The 17,701-nt window shown below is 41.2% G+C and overlaps 1 protein-coding gene across 1 annotated transcript in view; it reads left to right on the forward strand.

Annotated features, from left to right (window-relative positions):
- Window positions 1-17,701, forward strand: part of NPAS2 (neuronal PAS domain protein 2) — a 177,068-nt gene that overhangs the window by 127,146 nt on the left and 32,221 nt on the right. Inside the window, exons 12-15 of the mRNA XM_077482640.1 lie at window positions 6,159-6,237; window positions 14,214-14,355; window positions 15,437-15,546; window positions 17,391-17,477. Of these exons, the coding sequence (XP_077338766.1) occupies window positions 6,159-6,237; window positions 14,214-14,355; window positions 15,437-15,546; window positions 17,391-17,477 (418 nt within the window). The remainder of the gene's footprint in view (window positions 1-6,158; window positions 6,238-14,213; window positions 14,356-15,436; window positions 15,547-17,390; window positions 17,478-17,701) is intronic.

A 17,701-nucleotide genomic window follows, 5' to 3' on the forward strand; every position in this document is an offset into this window, starting at 1 on the left:
GCACCGCTCCAGTGTAAAAGCCTTCGGATTTTCACACTGGAGTGACAGGAAAGGCACTTTACAGGTGCTATTTTTAGCACTATAGTGCCTGTAAAGTGCTTCAGTGTGAAAGTAGCCTTAAAGTTTGTGAACCTCACTACAGTCTGCCATTTTCATCTAGAGCAGTGTTTCTCAACCTTTTTTCAGTCAAGGCACCCTTTAAAATTTCGAGGTACTTCATTCTAAAATGTAAAAAAATGAAACTAATAGTTCTACATAAAGCAGCAGTATCCACAGACATTAAACACCAAACATTAAAGGTGACTGATTTTTACAAAGCAAATACATCTTTGAACACTGGTACTGACTAGTATTCAAGCATTTTTCTTCTCCCTCAGTTTCGGTCCCTCACACAGCTAACATTACTTCCATTTCTGATAAAAAGGGGCAGGGGAGAGACAAACAAGAATGCTCTGAAAATGCCCAATGGGATCCTTATCAGCCAATGAAGTTTTCAATTTGTTAGGACGCCCTTTGGCTGGCCCACATGATGACCAAGGTGGTAATGCTGCACAATAAAAACCTGTGACTTTGTGCAACAAAAAATTCAGGCTGATTGTCCTACCTGCTTGTTGACAATTTTTGGGCAACTTGGGGCAATTTTGCCACAGCATCCTAGTTAAGAAAGGCTGCTGTAGTGGATATCTTCCTGTTTGTATTGAAAGTGGACTGAAATATGTGGTGACCACTCATTATTAATACAGCAATCAGCCTAATTATCAGTGGAGTCTCATCCCTGGGGCAGTGCCCCACCAGTTTTGTTGCAAAAAAAAAAAAGGAAACAAAAAAATAAAATCTGAATCTGTGTGTTATGTGGATGGCTCTCCGGCCATAGCACACATTGCACACAATTACAGGAGGCAGCCTGTTACAAAATAAATGTGAGAAAGTAGAAGAAGAGGTATGATTAGGAAGCCTCGATTGGGAGTTGAGATAAAGTAACATTTTAACTTTGGTTTTGGATTGAGAGTGCTGATCATCGGCTGTCAGGATGAGGAGGCTGATAGCTGTGCCAGGCTGGAGCAATCAGCAGGAGGTAGGTAGGTGTGTGGGTAGGTGGGCACTGTGATGAGGGACCCTGGCTGAATGTGCCCTGTGGAGGGAGATTGCATTGGTGTGTGTTGGTAGGTGTAGGGCTCTATCCTCAACATGGGCAGGAATTCTGGGCACATCACCCAGCTGACAGCCTGCTATTTCCAGCCCTCCACACAGCTCTGGTTTCAGTCTGTGCAAGCAGGAGAAAACCTTTTGCAGCACTAGCATCCCATAGTAATCCATGGATTTTGTAGTATTTTCCCCAAGTCTGTCATATGGTGACCATATATGCTTCTCATAAATTTATTTTCCGATCATGCTCTCCAATAGGATCTATAGTGGACAACTCTTTTGATCGATATGCTACAAGCAGGGATTTCGATCAATAGTTGGAAGATATTGCCTTGCATCTCTATTTTCACTTTGCAGTATCATAATCTGATCAATCGGAATCCCATCAAATCATGAACAAAGCATCTCAATTCAACATAATATAATTTACCACCTAGCAGTTTGATCAGATCAGATCTAAATCGATCGGAAGGGAAGTTACAGTGCCTTGCAAAGGTATTCGGCCCCCTTGAACTTTTCAACCTTTTGCCACATTTCAGGCTTCAAACATAAAGATATATTTTTTTTTTTTTTTTTGTGAAGAATCACCAACAAGTGGGACACAATTGTGAAGTGGAACGAAATCTATTGGATTTTTAAACTTTTTTAACTAATAATAAAATGAAAAGTGGTGCGTGCAAAATTATTCGGCCCCCTTGCGTTAATACTTTGTAGAGCCACCTTTTGCTGCGATTACAGCTGCAAGTCGCTTGGGGTATGTCTCTATCAGTTTTGCACATCGAGAGACTGAAATTCTTGCCCATTCTTCCTTGCAAAACAGCTCGAGCTCAGTGAGGTTGGATGGAGAGCGTTTGTGAACAGCAGTTTTCAGCTCTTTCCACAGATTCTCGATTGGATTCAGGTCTGGACTTTGACTTGGCCATTCTAACACCTGGATACGTTTATTTGTGAACCATTCCTTTGTAGATTTTGCTGTATGTTTGAGATCATTGTCTTGTTGGAAGATAAATCTCCGTCCCAGTTTCAGGTCTTTTGCAGACTCCAACAGGTTTTCATCCAGAATGGTCCTGTACTTGGCTGCATCCATCTTCCCCTCAATTTTAACCATCTTCCCTGTCCCTGCTGAAGAAAAGCAGGCCCAAACCATGAAGCTGCCACCACCATGTTTGACAGTGGGGATGGTGTGTTAAGGGTGATGAGCTGTGTTGCTTTTACGCCAAACATATCGTTTTGCATTGTGGGCAAAAAGTTCGATTTTGGTTTCATCTGACCAGAGCACCTTCTTCCACATGTTTGGTGTGTCTCCCAGGTGGCTTGTGGCAAACTTTAGACGAGACTTTTTATGAATATCTTTGAGAAATGGCTTTCTTCTTGCCACTCTTCCATAAAGGCCAGATTTGTGCAGTGTACGACTGATTGTTGTCCTCAGCTGTAGTTCTCTGCAGTTCATCCAGAGTGATCTTGGGCCTCTTGGCTGCATCTCTGATCAGTCTTCTCCTTGTCTGAGCTGAAAGTTTAGAGGGACGGCCAGGTCTTGGTAGATTTGCAGTGGTCTGATACTCCTTCCATTTCAAAATGATCGCTTGCACAGTGCTCCTTGGGATGTTTAAAGCTTGGGAAATCTTTTTGTATCCAAATCCGGCTTTAAACTTCTCCACTACAGTATTACGGACCTGCCTGGTGTGTTCCGTGGTCTTCATGATGCTCTCTGCGCTTTCAACAGAACCCTGAGACTAACACAGAGCAGGTGCATTTATACAGAGACTTGATTACACACAGGTGGATTCTATTTATCACCATCAGTCATTTAGGACAACATTGGATCATTCAGAGATCCTCGCTGAACTTCTGGAGTGAGTTTGCTGCACTGAAAGTAAAGGGGCCGAATAATTTTGCACGCACCACTTTTCTGTTTTTTATTTGCTAAAAAACATTAAATTATCCAATAGATTTCGTTCCACTTCACAATTGTGTCCCACTTGTTGGTGATTCTTCACAAAAAATTAAAATTTTATATCTTTATGTTTGAAGCCTGAAATGTGGCAAAAGGTTGAAAAGTTCAAGGAGGCCGAATACTTTCGCAAGGCACTTTCGCAAGGCACTGTATGCCTATTTATTTGCCATTCATTTGTTTGTCGCTCTAACGATTGTCTCCTCTCGATCAGATCTGTTGGTATAGTTTTGTTCCATTAGCGGTTGCAGTCTATTGGCAACAGTGCTGATCATTCGATTCTGACAGGGGAGGAGTTCCGCTATCACAATACAATAGCACAGCAAGGAGGATTCCTTCATACACATCAAATGTGTGGATGGGGGAATCCGTTAATTTTTTGTTTTGATCAGCCAGGTGGCTGATCAAAAAATCGATCTATTTATGGTCAGTTTAGACAATCAGACATGTATATGTAGCTAAAATGCTGTTGCTGTAAATTATTGTTATTATTATACAGGATTTATATAGCGCCAACAGTTTGCGCTGCACTTTACAACATGAGGGCAGAGAGTACACTTACAATACAAATCAAAACAGGAGGGATCAGAGGGCCCTGCAGGGTGACCACTGGGTGAACTGCATTCCCAGGGGCATAACTAGAACCTTCAGGGCCCTGGTGCAAGAAACCTTGAAGGGCCCCCCCAAGACCCCTCCATTGGTCCCGCTGGATCTGTTCTGTCGTGGGCCCCCTCCGTGCTGTCTTGGGGCACCTCCCCATGGTGGCAGAAAGCAAGAGATATGTCACCAGAACGCCATATAGGCGGACCAATGCAGTGGCAGAACTACCAGGGTTGCAAAGGTTGCACTCGTGGCCGACAGCCTTGGTGTTCCGCCACTGTGGGGGTCAACAGCCTACTCTTGCTGTCCTGCCCCTGCTACTGACATTGCTGGTCTAGCGTCTCTGTCTCTATGGCAGTGGTGGCAATCCATTAGGATCCTGTACCGGGTACATGTGGGGGGAGAGCTGGCACTATTGGTTGTAGACAGCTGAGCCCCCTGCAGGTCACCTAGCAGTGGTAATGTTGCATAGCCTTCTCTGTTGACATGCTGATCGGGATGTGATCCAAGTGATGCTCCCAATTGAATCTAATAAACACAGTATTTATTAGAATCAAATGTACATTGCCATTTATATCAACCATATGTTCAGCAGCCATGTGGGCTCCAGGCCAGTAAGTTGGGGGGTTCTGATCAGTAAAACCGCTATCATATTTAATATTAGAACCAACTGGGAGCATGACCTGGATTGCATCGCAATCGGAATGTCAACAGAAGGCTATGTAGCACAACCATTGCTAGGCAACCTGTGGGAGGCTCAGCTGCTTCCAACTAATTGTGCTGGCCCTCTTGTATATGTGCCCTTGAGCCCCATAAAGTAGCCAGAACTGGGTCCTAATGCGCTGCTGCTGGGTTGAGGCTGGTAGATAGGGGCTCATCATTGATACAGATAGGAATGTGTTGTGTAGCAGGCTTCTGTTTTTCATATTTCCCACCCATACATCCTCCCCCTCTCAGGCACAGCTGCACGCTGGGGATAGGAGAGTGGGTGGGCTAGGCATAGACAGGAGGAACAGGGGTGGGAGGAGGTGGAGGAGTTTGTATTCCTCTCTGCTCTCCTATCCGTGAGGGGGAGTGTGCTCGCTGGGCTGTCACAGACACTCGGCTCAGCTACAGCCTTCAGTTTCTTCATTTACAGGCTGATTCTCCTGTCTTACCGAAGGACAAACTGATGGGAGGTTGGCAACACTGCTTCGGCCCCCCGTGGTGGTGGAACTGCAGGGCCCAGTCGCAAGTGTGACTTATGCGACCCTGGTAGTTCTGTCACTGTGCCTTCCATATGTTTGCATGTTGTGGGAAACATTAAGGACCCATTTAGATATGTGCCTGTGTGTAGAGGTGCGTTCTTTATCTGTCACATTGATTTTGGACGAGAAGGCCTGGCTCGCAGTCTCCACTCAAATTCATCCCAAAGGTGTTCTATCCAGTTGAGATCAGGACTGTGCAGGCCAGCCAGGTTACTCCACCCCATATTCGCTTATCCATGTCTTTATGAACCTTACTATGTGCACTGATGTGCAGTCATCATCCCTGCACTTCTTGACTACTTGCCTAGGCAAGAATGACATATCAGCTGCTACACAACCTTGTGGTATACTTGCATCATGCATCCCAGCATCCCAGAAAGCCTCAGGGTACTACACAGTGCATGCACATGCAGTGCATCATGGGGGGTGGCTGTCTATTCCTAGTTTGATGATCTGTCATTATGTATACAGTATATATATATATATATATATATATATATATATATATAATTTATATTTAAACAAAAGAAGGTTGGAATGGAGCAAGTGGAGTCTATAAGAGGTGGATGGGGCTTCTGAGAAGTGGGTGTCAAAAAGGCAGGGTGGTGTCTAGCACCCCACCATTTTTAAACTTCACCAGCCGCCACTGCTAATTATACACAATAACTAGTCCTCTAGTTCTGAGCTACGTTATACTCCATCTGTCTGTCTGTCTGCAGAGCACATATACATTATATTGTACACTTCAAGATCATTTACAAAACATTTGAAGGACAAGGAACCCATGCGCAAAAGTGTCTCCAATATAGGATGAAATTCAATCAATACCACTTTGTTTAGAAGTGTAGGTTTTACTCCATGCGGCAATGCACACAACAGCAACATTCTTCAGACAACATTTCTAAAAATGCAACTATGAATGATGAGATTTGTATTCATACCAGTAAGTTAGTCAACCTTCTTCCAGAAAAAAAATTAATTCAAAATTCATACTTGGGGACTTGCCGTAATTTTCCTTTTTAGACTATTTTCATAACATCACATTAACAGGGTCGGGGGTTAACTCATTAGTGTGATACCTACCGGGGAGATATCAGGAAAGGAGCCTTATTGATCACTTACAAACTAAGCTTTTTAAAACAGGATTAATAATGTTTGAACAATAGGACATGGGGAATTAGATTTTCTGTTCAAGATATTATCTCTGTTGTTAGTTATGCAGATGTGCGTGTGGAAAGAAGACAGAGCTTGGATGACACCTCATCAGAAGTCATTGTCGCATCTGCACTAAAGGTAATGAATGTTTTTATATAACATAATACTCTTTTATTGTTTTACATAATACAAATGTTTAAAATGACTGTAGCAAGAAGGTAAATTCTTTAACGTGTTTAAGGTTCAATTATTTTTTTCTTAAAATAATAAACATGTCATATTTACCTGCTCTGTGCAATGGTTTTGCACAGAGCAGCCCTAATCCTCCTTTTCTCAGGTCCCCGCCTGTTCTTCTGGCCCTTCCCCCTTGCCGAGTGCCCCCAGAGCAAGCTGCTTGCTCTGGGGGCACCCGTGCGTGCTCGCTTCTAAGCCACCTCTGTGTATCTATGGAACACAGAATGCATGACGATAAAAAACATTCAGCCTTTACAACCACTTTAAAGCCTCAGCACCAGTCAAAACTTGCATTTTTAATTTCAGAGAAACGGGGAAGGGTTAGAACCTGTGTCTGGTTTTACTGCTGTCTGTGACTACATTGAGAAGATTTTCCCTCACCTTTTATGCCACCAGGAAAGACACAAGAAAAGATGTACCAGAAGTCAAAAAATCAGGGAGGCACATGCAGCACTAAAAACTAGCAGACGTTCTAACATTTTCCCAATGTACCAGAATATGTGTTTTCATTGCTGTCTCTGTCATCATCAAATAGTTTTCTGACCGTTTCCTGTTCCATTAATCCCCCCCATCCCCTAGTCATTGGCACAAAAAGTAAAGGGAATTCTTCTCTATGAGGACACAGAACACAGTAAGCCCCTATACACACGGTCGGAGATTTCGACAACCAAATCCGTCGGATTTTGTCCATCGGATCTTGTCCGAAACTGTTGCATACACACAGTTGGACTAAGTTGTCGAAAAATCCGATCATTCAGAACGTGTTGACGTAATTTCATTACGATGGGACTACATTCAGGCTAGTAGCCAATAGCTTTGATGTAGGAATTTGATCTGAGCATGCGTGGCACTTGGTCCGATAAAAATTCTCTACACATGATCGGAGTATGTCCGATCGAACCAGTTGGTCAGGAAATATTTCCAACAAGTTGGAAAATTGGGTCCGACGGATATTCTGACGGAATCAGTCCGATGCATACCAAACACAGTCGGATTATCCAACAACACGGTCCGATAGGACACATTCCGACGGATTCTCCGACCGTGTGTACAAGGGCTAAGGCTGCTTTCACACTGAGGTGCTTTGCAGGCGCTAACATGCTAAAAATAGCGCCTGCAAAGCACCCTGAAACAGCCTCTGCTGTGTCTCCAGTGTGAAAGCTCTGGGGGCTTTCACACTGGAACGGTGCGCTTGTAGGGTGGTCAAAAAAGTCCGGCAAGCCACATATTTGGAGCGCTGTAGGAGCGGTGTATTTACCATTCCTAAAGTGCCCCTTTCCATTAAAAACAATGGGGCAGCGCTGAAAACCCGCCTGCAAAGCGCCGCTGCAGCGGCGCTTTGCGGGCGGTTTTAACCCTTTTTCAGCCGCTAGCGGGGGTTCAATATATCGCTGTTTTACCACCAGTGCCCACAACGCTCCTGGGTGAAAGTAGTGCCAGCTCACACAAGAATCTCAGGAACACGTTCTATGATTCAGTTTTCAGCCCTTTCACTTGAATGGGCTAAAATAGCAATGGAGTGCACCAAAATTAGTGCTAAAACTACTTTTAAAGACACACAATAACCGGATTGTATGGTACTGCGGTACCATGTGATCTGGTGCAGGCAAACACAATGCATTTGTGATCTGGGTTTGGGGTGTTGTTAGGATTACATTGACACCTGCAGCAGATCATTGAAAAGATAAAATACTAATGCACTAGAAAGTGCTTGACTATCAATAAACAAAAGATATATAAAAATGTGAAAAATGGTATAGTCGTATAAAGTGCTTGTTAAAAAGTGGAAGGCAGCTAAACTTCTATAGTGTTACCAGCACCAATAGATCTGTATATAAATAATGAAATAGCGCTAACAACTCAAAAAAAATAAAGTGCTTTAATGTATACCAATTCCTCCTAAAGTTGTGTCTTGGCACAAAAAAGTTCTTCACAAACAGTTAAAGTGAATAAAACATTCAAAATACGAATAACTCTGATCCAGTGGATGAAGTGCAATAAAGTCCAGTGTATAAAGTGCATAACATTTTCTTATTGTTATTCAAAAAAACATATTAAATTATTAAGGTGCATTAATAATCAATCTAAAAAAGTTCCCATTAAAAAGTGCATCCAGAAAATAGTTTGGTGATTCTAGAAAATGTTCAGTCTCTTACTTTCTATGTAGGCAAGCAGAGATGAGCGGGACAAGGACGGAAAAGGGAGTCCAATCTAAAATGCTACTATGAATATATTCAGAATCCTCCCCCAGTTGTACCAGTCTCTCAACTTCAAGAAAGACCCCCACAGGTCAGATGGTGCATCAATGGACAGCCATGCAGTTATTTTCTCCTCCTTAATGGCTCCAGGGCAAAGGGTCCGGGGCAAAGGATCACTCTAATCTTCCCTTAATCTCGGCGACCCTTCTGTCCTATAGAGAAATTTGTCTCAAGGTCCAGAGGATCAGGAACAGAAAAGGAGATTCTCCATGGTGTATTATCGTTAAAAAAACATATTTATTTAACAAAAAATGCATAAATAAAAACGGCAACACATGCCAAACAAAAACCAAACAAAAAAACAACTCTAAAGGGTAAAGAGTAGTTTGGTGATTCAAGGAAATGTTCAGTCTCTTAATTTCTATGTAGGCAAGCAGAAATGAGGGGGGCAGGGATGGATAAGGGAGTCCAATCTAAAATACTACTATGAATATATTCAGAATCCTTCCCCAGTTGTACCAGCCTCTCACCTTCAAGGAAGACCCCCATCTATGGGGATATACCCATGATTAAGTGTCTATTTGTATTTTTTCACAAATAAATACCAGATTTTTTAACGTTAATACAACATGAAGAATCTCCTTTTTTGTTCCTGATCCTCTGGACCTGGAGACATTTTTTTATAGGACAGAAGGGTCACCGAGATCAAGGGAAGATTAAAATTATCCTTTGGCCCGGACCCTTTGCCCTGGAGCCATTAAGGAGGAGAAAGTAACTGCATGGCTGTCCATTGATGCACCATCTGACCTGTGGGGGTCTTTCTTGAAGGTGAGAGGCTGGTACAACTGGGGGAGGATTCTGAATATATTCATAGTAGCATTTTAGATTGGACTCCCTTACCCGTCCTTGTCCCCCTCATCTCTGTTTGCCTACATAGAAAGTAAGAGACTGAACTTTTACTTGAATCACCAAACTATTTTCTGAATGCACTTTTTGATGGGAACTTTTTTAGATTGATTATTAAGGCACCTTAATCATTTAATATGTTTTTTTTTTATTGAATAACAATAAGAAAATGTTATGCACTTTATACACTGGACTTTATTGCACTTTATCGACTGGATCAGAGTTATTCGTATTTTGAATGTTTTATTCACTTTAACTGTTTGTGAAGAACTTTTTTGTGCCAAGACACAATTTAGGAGAAATTAGTATACGTTAAAGCACTTTTTTTTCATTTTAATTTATTTTTATTTGAGTGGTTAGCGCTACTTCATTATTTATACACACACCTCAAGCAGATCGCACACCCAGTGCTTTTAAACATGGTGTGACAAACACACACAGAATGCAGGTTTCCCGCACTGTGTTGTAGTGTGAATGGGCCCTAAAAATAGAGGTTCTAACACTTAACCCCCCTGGCGGTTTTCCCGAGTGTGGCTTGGGGTTAAATTTCAGTACCATTAGCAGTAACCCCGAGCCACACCCGGGATTGCATTGCAGGATCCTGGTGCAGTGTACTTACCTTGTCCCCAGGATACTGGGATGTCCCCCCGCTGTGTCTTCGGGCTCTGTCCTCTGCCCGATTGCCTATGTGTGCCAGGCTCCGTTCCCTGCGGCAAATTCAAAAAATGTAAAATTCATAATACATACAGTACACAGTAATCTTACAGATTACATTACTGTATGAAATCGTTTCACATCCCTTTTGTCGCTAGTGCTTTGTCCAATGCCCTGCATGCAGTTTTTTTATTATATATACTGTTCTTTCTGCCTGGAAACTTGAGATTGTCCATAGCAACCAAAAAGTGTTCCTTTAGGCCAAAAGTGGTTTTAGACCAGCTAGAAAATAGCGATAGCTAATCAGAACAATTGCAGAATTGAGAGATAGTGAATCAAGAAAATTAATTTTATTATTATTATATTATAATTTTTTATAATTATTTAGAGTTATTTATTATATTATAATTTATGATTTTGTGTTTGAAACTTTATTAGACCCAGGATGTCTACTAGACTCTTGTTTGGACAGATTTAAGTGTGTTATTTCTAAGAATTACAGGCCTACAATATAAAATGCCAAATTTCTATGCAAAACAATTGTACCGCTTTGAGACGCAAAAATCTGACATAATCATACCGCCAGGGAGGCTACGCTACTTAAAATAAATAAAAAGGTTTTTGGATATAGTGTGGTTTTAGAAATCATACAAACATGCACTGTAAGATTGTTTAACCCCTCTGACGGTATTCCCGAGTCTGGCTCGGGGTGGAATTTTTATGCCAAAAGCGGTAACCCCGAGCCAGACTCGGGACTGCATCGCTGGATCCAGGAGGATGTTTAATTACCTTCTCCCTCGCATCCAGCGATGTCCCCGCGCTGTACGAGCGAGCCGTGTCTCGCTCGATCTATCACGGAGCTGATCTCCGTTCCCTGCGAGCTTTGCGACGCACGGGGACGGAGATTGATGCCAAATTCAAAAAGTGAAACACACACATTACATACAGTATAATGTAATCTTACAGATTACATTGCTGTATGTAATTATTTCACATCCCCTTTGTCCCTAGTGGTCTACTCAGTGTCCTGCATGCAGTTTTATATAATAAAAACTGTTCTTTATGCCTGGAAACTGGAGATTGTCCATAGCAACCAAAACTGTCACTTTACATCAAAAATGATTTTAGACCAGCTAGAAAACAACGATAATAAATTGTAATCACTTGCAGAATTGAGCGATAGCGATTTGTGGGGAGATCCGTCATCAAATACTGAAAAGTAATGACAGTGACAATTCTGCAACTGAGCAAAGTTCAGTGTTTTTGATTTGATTACATTATTGAATAATTTTTATTATTGTTATATTATTATTTGGTACAATTATTTATAATTATTTATTATATTATAATTTATGATTTCATTTTTCAAACTTTATCATACCCGGGATGTCTGCTAGACTCTGGTTTGGACAGATTTAAGTGAGTTATTGCTAAGAATTACAGGTCTACAATATAAAACACCAAATTTTCATGCAAAATAATGGTACCGCTTTTAGCACCTAAAATCCGAAATAATCATACCGCCAGGGAGGTTAAATAACTAGGATCTTATACCAAGGTGCATAACAAAAACCAAGTAAAAATGCTTTCGAGATTTTTACTGAAGTTCGAAAAAGTAATTACATGACCGAAAACTAGTAATTATGAAATATGTGCAGTTGCAAGCATGACAGTAAGGCATCACTTTAGTAGGAAGAATTCTGCTTTGCTAGGCCCAGAGTAACATTATTTTGCTGCAAGCATGATCGCACCAATGCTGTGGGTCTTTTCAGACTATTCTTATGCTTAGGAAAGCTTCTAATGACCCATGCTGTTCACAATAGTTGTCATAGTTCTCAATAAACTGAAATACTGTATATTATATACTTATTGGAAAGCTTATATAATTATACAGTATGTTGTCTGTGAAAGTTGCCATGGTATTCTGCATATGTTCCTGAAACTCATTAGAGATGAGGAAGCTATTTGAATGAATAGCAAAAGTCTTCACCTCCTTGAGAGTCCAGTTGAATGTAATTAACTAGTTTAAAATCAGATCTTTTTTTGAAGTTATACTTTGAAATGAATCCTTAAAATGTAATCGGGAATACAGCCTTCCTGCTATATGTAATCTTTTGAAAATCAGTAACATCATTTTTCTGGCATTATGGCCCCTTTCACATGGCCTTAGCCTGATCCAAAAAAGCCTTGTGTTAATATTGCTACCAACACATGCACCATATTCAAGTAGTTCTTATTACTGCTTTTAGAACCTGTCACTATGGCTGTGACAGATTCTAAATAAATACAGCCAGTTCACAGATAATCAAACTTGTGGTAATTAATCACTTCAGCCCCGGTAGTAATTACCCCCTTCCTGACCACGCCATTTTTTGCGATACAGCACTGCGTCAATCTAACTGACAATTGCGTGGTCGTGTGACGTTGTACCCAAACAAAATTGATGTACTTTTTTTTTCCACTAATAGAGCTTTCTTTTGATGCTATTTGATTACCTCTATGGTTTTTATTTTTTGCTCTATAAACAAAAAAGAACGACAATTTTGAAAAAAAAACAACAATATTTTTTACTTTTTGCTATAATAAATATCCCCAAAAAATAAAAAAATAAAAAATGTCATCAGTTTAGGCCAATATGTATTCTGCTACATATTTTTAGTAAAAAAAAAATCATTGATTGTAAATAAAATAGATAAAAAAATATTGATTGCGCAAAAGTTATAGTGTCTACAAAATAGGAGATATATGTATGGCATTTTTATTATAATTATTTTTTTTACTAGTAATGGTGGTGATCATCGATTTTTAGCAGGGCTGCGACATTGCAGCAGACAGATCGGATACTTTTGACACTTTTTTGGGACCACTAACATTTATACATCAATCAGAGCTAAAAATAGCCACTGATTACTGTATAAATGTCACTGGCAGGGAAGGGGTTAACACTATTGGGCGATTAAGGGGTTAAGTGTGTCCTAGGGAGGTATTTCTAACTGTGCGCGGAGTGTACTGACTGGGAGTAGAGAGAGATCCCTGTTCCTGATCACTAGGAACAGCAGATCTCTTTCTACTTCCCTGACAGAACGGGGCTCTGTCTGTTTACATTGACAGATCCCCATTCTGCCTCTCTGAGGAGCGATCGCGCTTGCCAGCGGACATCGTGGTTCACCAATAGAAATTGCGGCCCACCGTACAGCTACGGCGATTTGCGCAGCAGAGCCAAACTGCCAACCGGCTGGTCGGCAAGCAGTTAAAATGGAACTAAACCCATCCTATCCTGCCCTTTTAGCCTCTGCAACTGCCATGGTGCTACACATGTGATAAGTTATGACATTAGTCATTTGATGGTTTTACAATTTGGTTGAAAACACAAGCAAATGTGACAATTAGAAATCCTGGCATGCTTGGAATGTAACTGTTTTTTTAAACTGTTAAATCAATGGGTTTAGTTCTGATTTCAGATCAAGGGGGGAGGAGTTGTTAGGTTACTACCTTATTAAAATATTTAAATATGTTTTGCATTTACTTCATTGGTTCCTCATCAGGTTCGCCTTGCCTGTGATTGACAGCAGATAGCACTGCCATTCCCTAACAATCACAGGCAAGGCAGGCCTATTGAGGAACTAGTCTCAGAGTTCCCTTTCATGTTCCGCCCACCAGACGGTGATTGACAGCAGATAGCAGGGGGCAGATTTAAAAGAGTGGCTGTCAATCTGCCCACTGTCATGCACTGTTAAAAGAAAAGCTGACCTAATGGGGGCCTAGTCTCACAGTTCTCCTTCAGGCTGCTCTCACTCTTACTACAAAGAACCTCTGCACGCGCCTGTCAGTATAACGGGCACAGTTGCCAGGAAGGAGGGAGTCCACTAAGGAAGGAGTGTCCACTGTGGATACTCTGACCTGAATTCCGGCATTGACAGATTCATGTACCTGTCTCTGACAGGTACATGAACAAGGTGCAAGCGCCATCACTTTTAGTGCTGAGCTCCGACAGAATACTGAGGGGTGTCTAAGACACCCTTTATGAATTCCCCAGATAGTTCTAAGTGAAATAATGTGTCATTATAAAGTGGTAACAACATATTCTAAATTGTTTCATATATATATATATATATATGCTAGGACAAGGACCTGAGTGTGGACAGTGACCCGTATTACAGTGTGCTAGAAGTTAGTGCCTCACTTCTCAGCCCCAGCCGCACTCCATCAGTTTCTTCAAGAAGTTCCCACAAATCTTCTCAGACTGCAGCCTCAGAACCTGCACGTGAGTAAGCAAATGTTGGCAAAGATGCTTGTGTAACAGAATTTTATTTAACATTGGCTTCTGCTGCAAATAAAAACATTCCAAAGGCATTTTAAGATAATTTTATACATACGAGTTATATATGGATGTGCACTTACCGGTACTTATTTGGTTGGATCTCTAAAATTACAGGAGGTTAGAAAGTGCATGTATCCCCTCAGGGAATAATCCTTCTTATGCACCCATATACACTTTAATAGAGCTTAGGTTCAGACCACAGAAAGACCAAGAAAACCTCCACGTAGCATGCCTGATTGCCACAACACATTCCACATGTGTGGGGATGATTACAAGTGTGATATTAGGTTGGCTAGAGCACTGTGCTTGGCTAGCATCGAGGAAGATGGAATCCCAAATGGTTGTCTGTTCCGGAGCTGAGGCAAGGAACCCCACCCCAGCCAAGGAAACCTCCACATAGCATGCCCGATTGCAACAACACATTCCACATGTGTGGGGATGATTACAAGTGTGGTGTTGTGTGTGTGTATCCAGTGAATAGGCTGTGTGTGTTCCCTCCCTCGTGTCAGTGTTTTCACTATGTACCCTATGGGGTACTGCCATTTACACTTTTTTTTATTGCTCTTGGTACTGTTCCATTTAATAAACACAATGCTATACAATTATCATATAATGATATAATGATCACAGATATGGATGCCATATAGAGATGAGATCTTTTAAATCATCCCAGCGCCCCTCCCTAGCCACCCCTCATTGCTGTGGCTTCCTATGCTGCCTGCAGCCTGGCCAGCACAAAACATAACCTGCCCGCACCTGCGCGCTAATGTCCTATAGACTTGAAAGGAACATACCCATATTGCAGGAGCCTGGCACTAGATTTTTTACCAACCAGGCTTCAGACAGCACTGGAAGCTGCAGCTGTCAGGAGAGGTGTACATGTGGGGGGCTAAAAAGATGGGCTTGGATGATTAAAATAAGTTGGAACTTTAGGTTCTACATGCTTTTAGTGCCATATTACAATGTAATCTCATATGATCAGTCATTCTGGCAAATTAGATGTAATTCATACTGTTTCCTACAGCTATTGCCACAGAGCTAACCACAGTCTCCAGTCCGCAGTCACTGCAGAGAGTTTCCAGTAGGCAACCAGACCTGCCATTGCAGTTAATGAGTCAACCAAACCTGGCACAGGTATGAATTACCATTATATTCTCAAGTGGAGGAAAAGAAGTGTTGTCAGTACAAATACTGGTCTGTTTCTTGTTCTAAATAATCTTCAGATAAAATGCTAGTAGGGATATGATTGTGGATGAGTACTCAAAGTGTAGGCAAAGAAACATTGGGGTGTTGAGACCAGTATGCAAATGGTTAGGCTAGATAACACATATGAGGCCAGTACAATACATACAGTGGCTTGAAAAAGTATTCATACCTCTTGAAATTTTCCACATTTTTGTCATGTTACAACCAAAAATTTAAATGTATTGTATTGGGATTTTATGTCATAGACCAACACAAAGTGGCACATAATTGTGAAGTGGAAGGAAAATGATAAATAGTTTACAAAATGTTTTCCAAATAAATGTTCCACTAAAATCTGATGGAACCAACTGCCTTCAGAAGTCACTTAAATAGTAAATAGAGTCCACCTGTGTATAATTTAACCTCAGTATAAATACAGCTATTCTGTGAAGCCCTCATAGGTTTGTTAGAGAACCTTAGTGAACAAACAGCATCATGAAGGCCAAGGAACACACCAGACAGGTCAGGGATAAAGTTATGGAGAAGTTTAAAGCAGGGTTATGTTATAAAAAAAATCCCAAGCTTTGAACATCTCACGGAGCACTGTTCAATCCCTCATTCGAAAATGGAAAGAACATGGCACAACTGCAGACCTACCAAGACATGGCTGTCCACCTAAACTGACAGGCCGGGCAAGGAGATCGTTTATCAGAGAAGCAGCCAAGAGGCCCATGGTAACTCTGGAGGAGCTGCAGAGATCCACAGCTCAGGTGGGAGAATCTGTCCACAGGACAACTATTAGTCGTGCAGTCCACAAATCTCACCTTTATGGAAGAGTGGCAAGAAGAAAGCTATTGTTGAGGGAAAGCCATAAGAAGTTCCGTTTGCAGTTTGGGAGAAGCCATGTGGGGGGGACAGCAAATATGTGGAAGAAGGTGTTCTGGTCAGATGAGACCAAAATGTAACTTTTTGGTCTAAAAGCAAAATGCTATGTGTGGCGGAAAACTAACCCTGCACATCACCCTGAACACAGCATCCCTACCGTGAAACATGGTGGTGACAGCATCATGTTGTGGTGATGCATTTCTTCAGCAGGGACAGGAAAGCTGGTCAGAGTTGATGGGAAGATGAATGGAGCCAAATACAGGGCAATCTAAAAAAAAAACTGGTAGAGTCTGCAAAAGACCTGAGACTGGGGCGGAGGTTCACCTTCCAGCAGGGCAATGACCCTAAACATACAGCCAGAGCTACAATGGAATGGCTTAGATCAAAGCATATTTATGTGTTAGAATGGCCCAGTCAAAGTCCAGACCTAAATCCAATTGAGAATCTGTGGCAAGACATAAAACTTGCTGTTCACAGAGGCTCTCCATCTAACCTGACAGAGCTTGAGCTATTTTGCACAGAAGAATGGGCAAAAATACCACTCTCTAGATGTGCAAAGCTGGTGGAGACATCCCCAAAATGACTTGCAGGTCTAATTGCAGCGAAAGGTGGTTCTACAAAGTATTGACTCAGGGGGGCTGAATACAAGCACCCTCCCACACTTTTCACATTTATTTGTAAAAAATATAAAAAAAAAACATTTATCATTTTCCTTCCACTTCACAAGTATGTGCCACTTTGTGTTGGTCTATCACATAAAATTCCAATAAAATACATTTATGTTTTTGGTTGTAACATGACAAAATGTGGAAAATTTCAAGGGGTATGAATACTTTTTCAAGGCACTGTATTTTATTATTTTGTAATTTTATATATGTAATTTATCAGAATGTTTTGAACCTGTATAGGCTTCAGCACCATCACAGCAGTGTGATCTACAACAATCGTTTGTACCACAAAATCAGCTACTCTGTGAATCACCATCTATAACACAGGTAGGTAGATCTGCTTTCAGTACCATGTAAATTGTTCAATTATATATACTTTATAAAGTCTATAATATAGACATGACTCTCATCTTGGTAGTTTTGGGGGGTTACCTTATCTAACGCAAAAGAAATAAATTTTCCCAAAAGGAGAAACAATTTGAGGAAATTTACTAACTAGCTTTCCTACATACTACTTACCTATAATGCTCTCATGTATGTTTTAGCAGGCG

Source organism: Lithobates pipiens, unplaced genomic scaffold, assembly GCF_037356315.1.
Source record: "Lithobates pipiens isolate NorthernLeopardFrog02 unplaced genomic scaffold, aLitPip1_a1.2 Scaffold_16, whole genome shotgun sequence".
Classification (NCBI taxonomy): domain Eukaryota; kingdom Metazoa; phylum Chordata; class Amphibia; order Anura; family Ranidae; genus Lithobates; species Lithobates pipiens.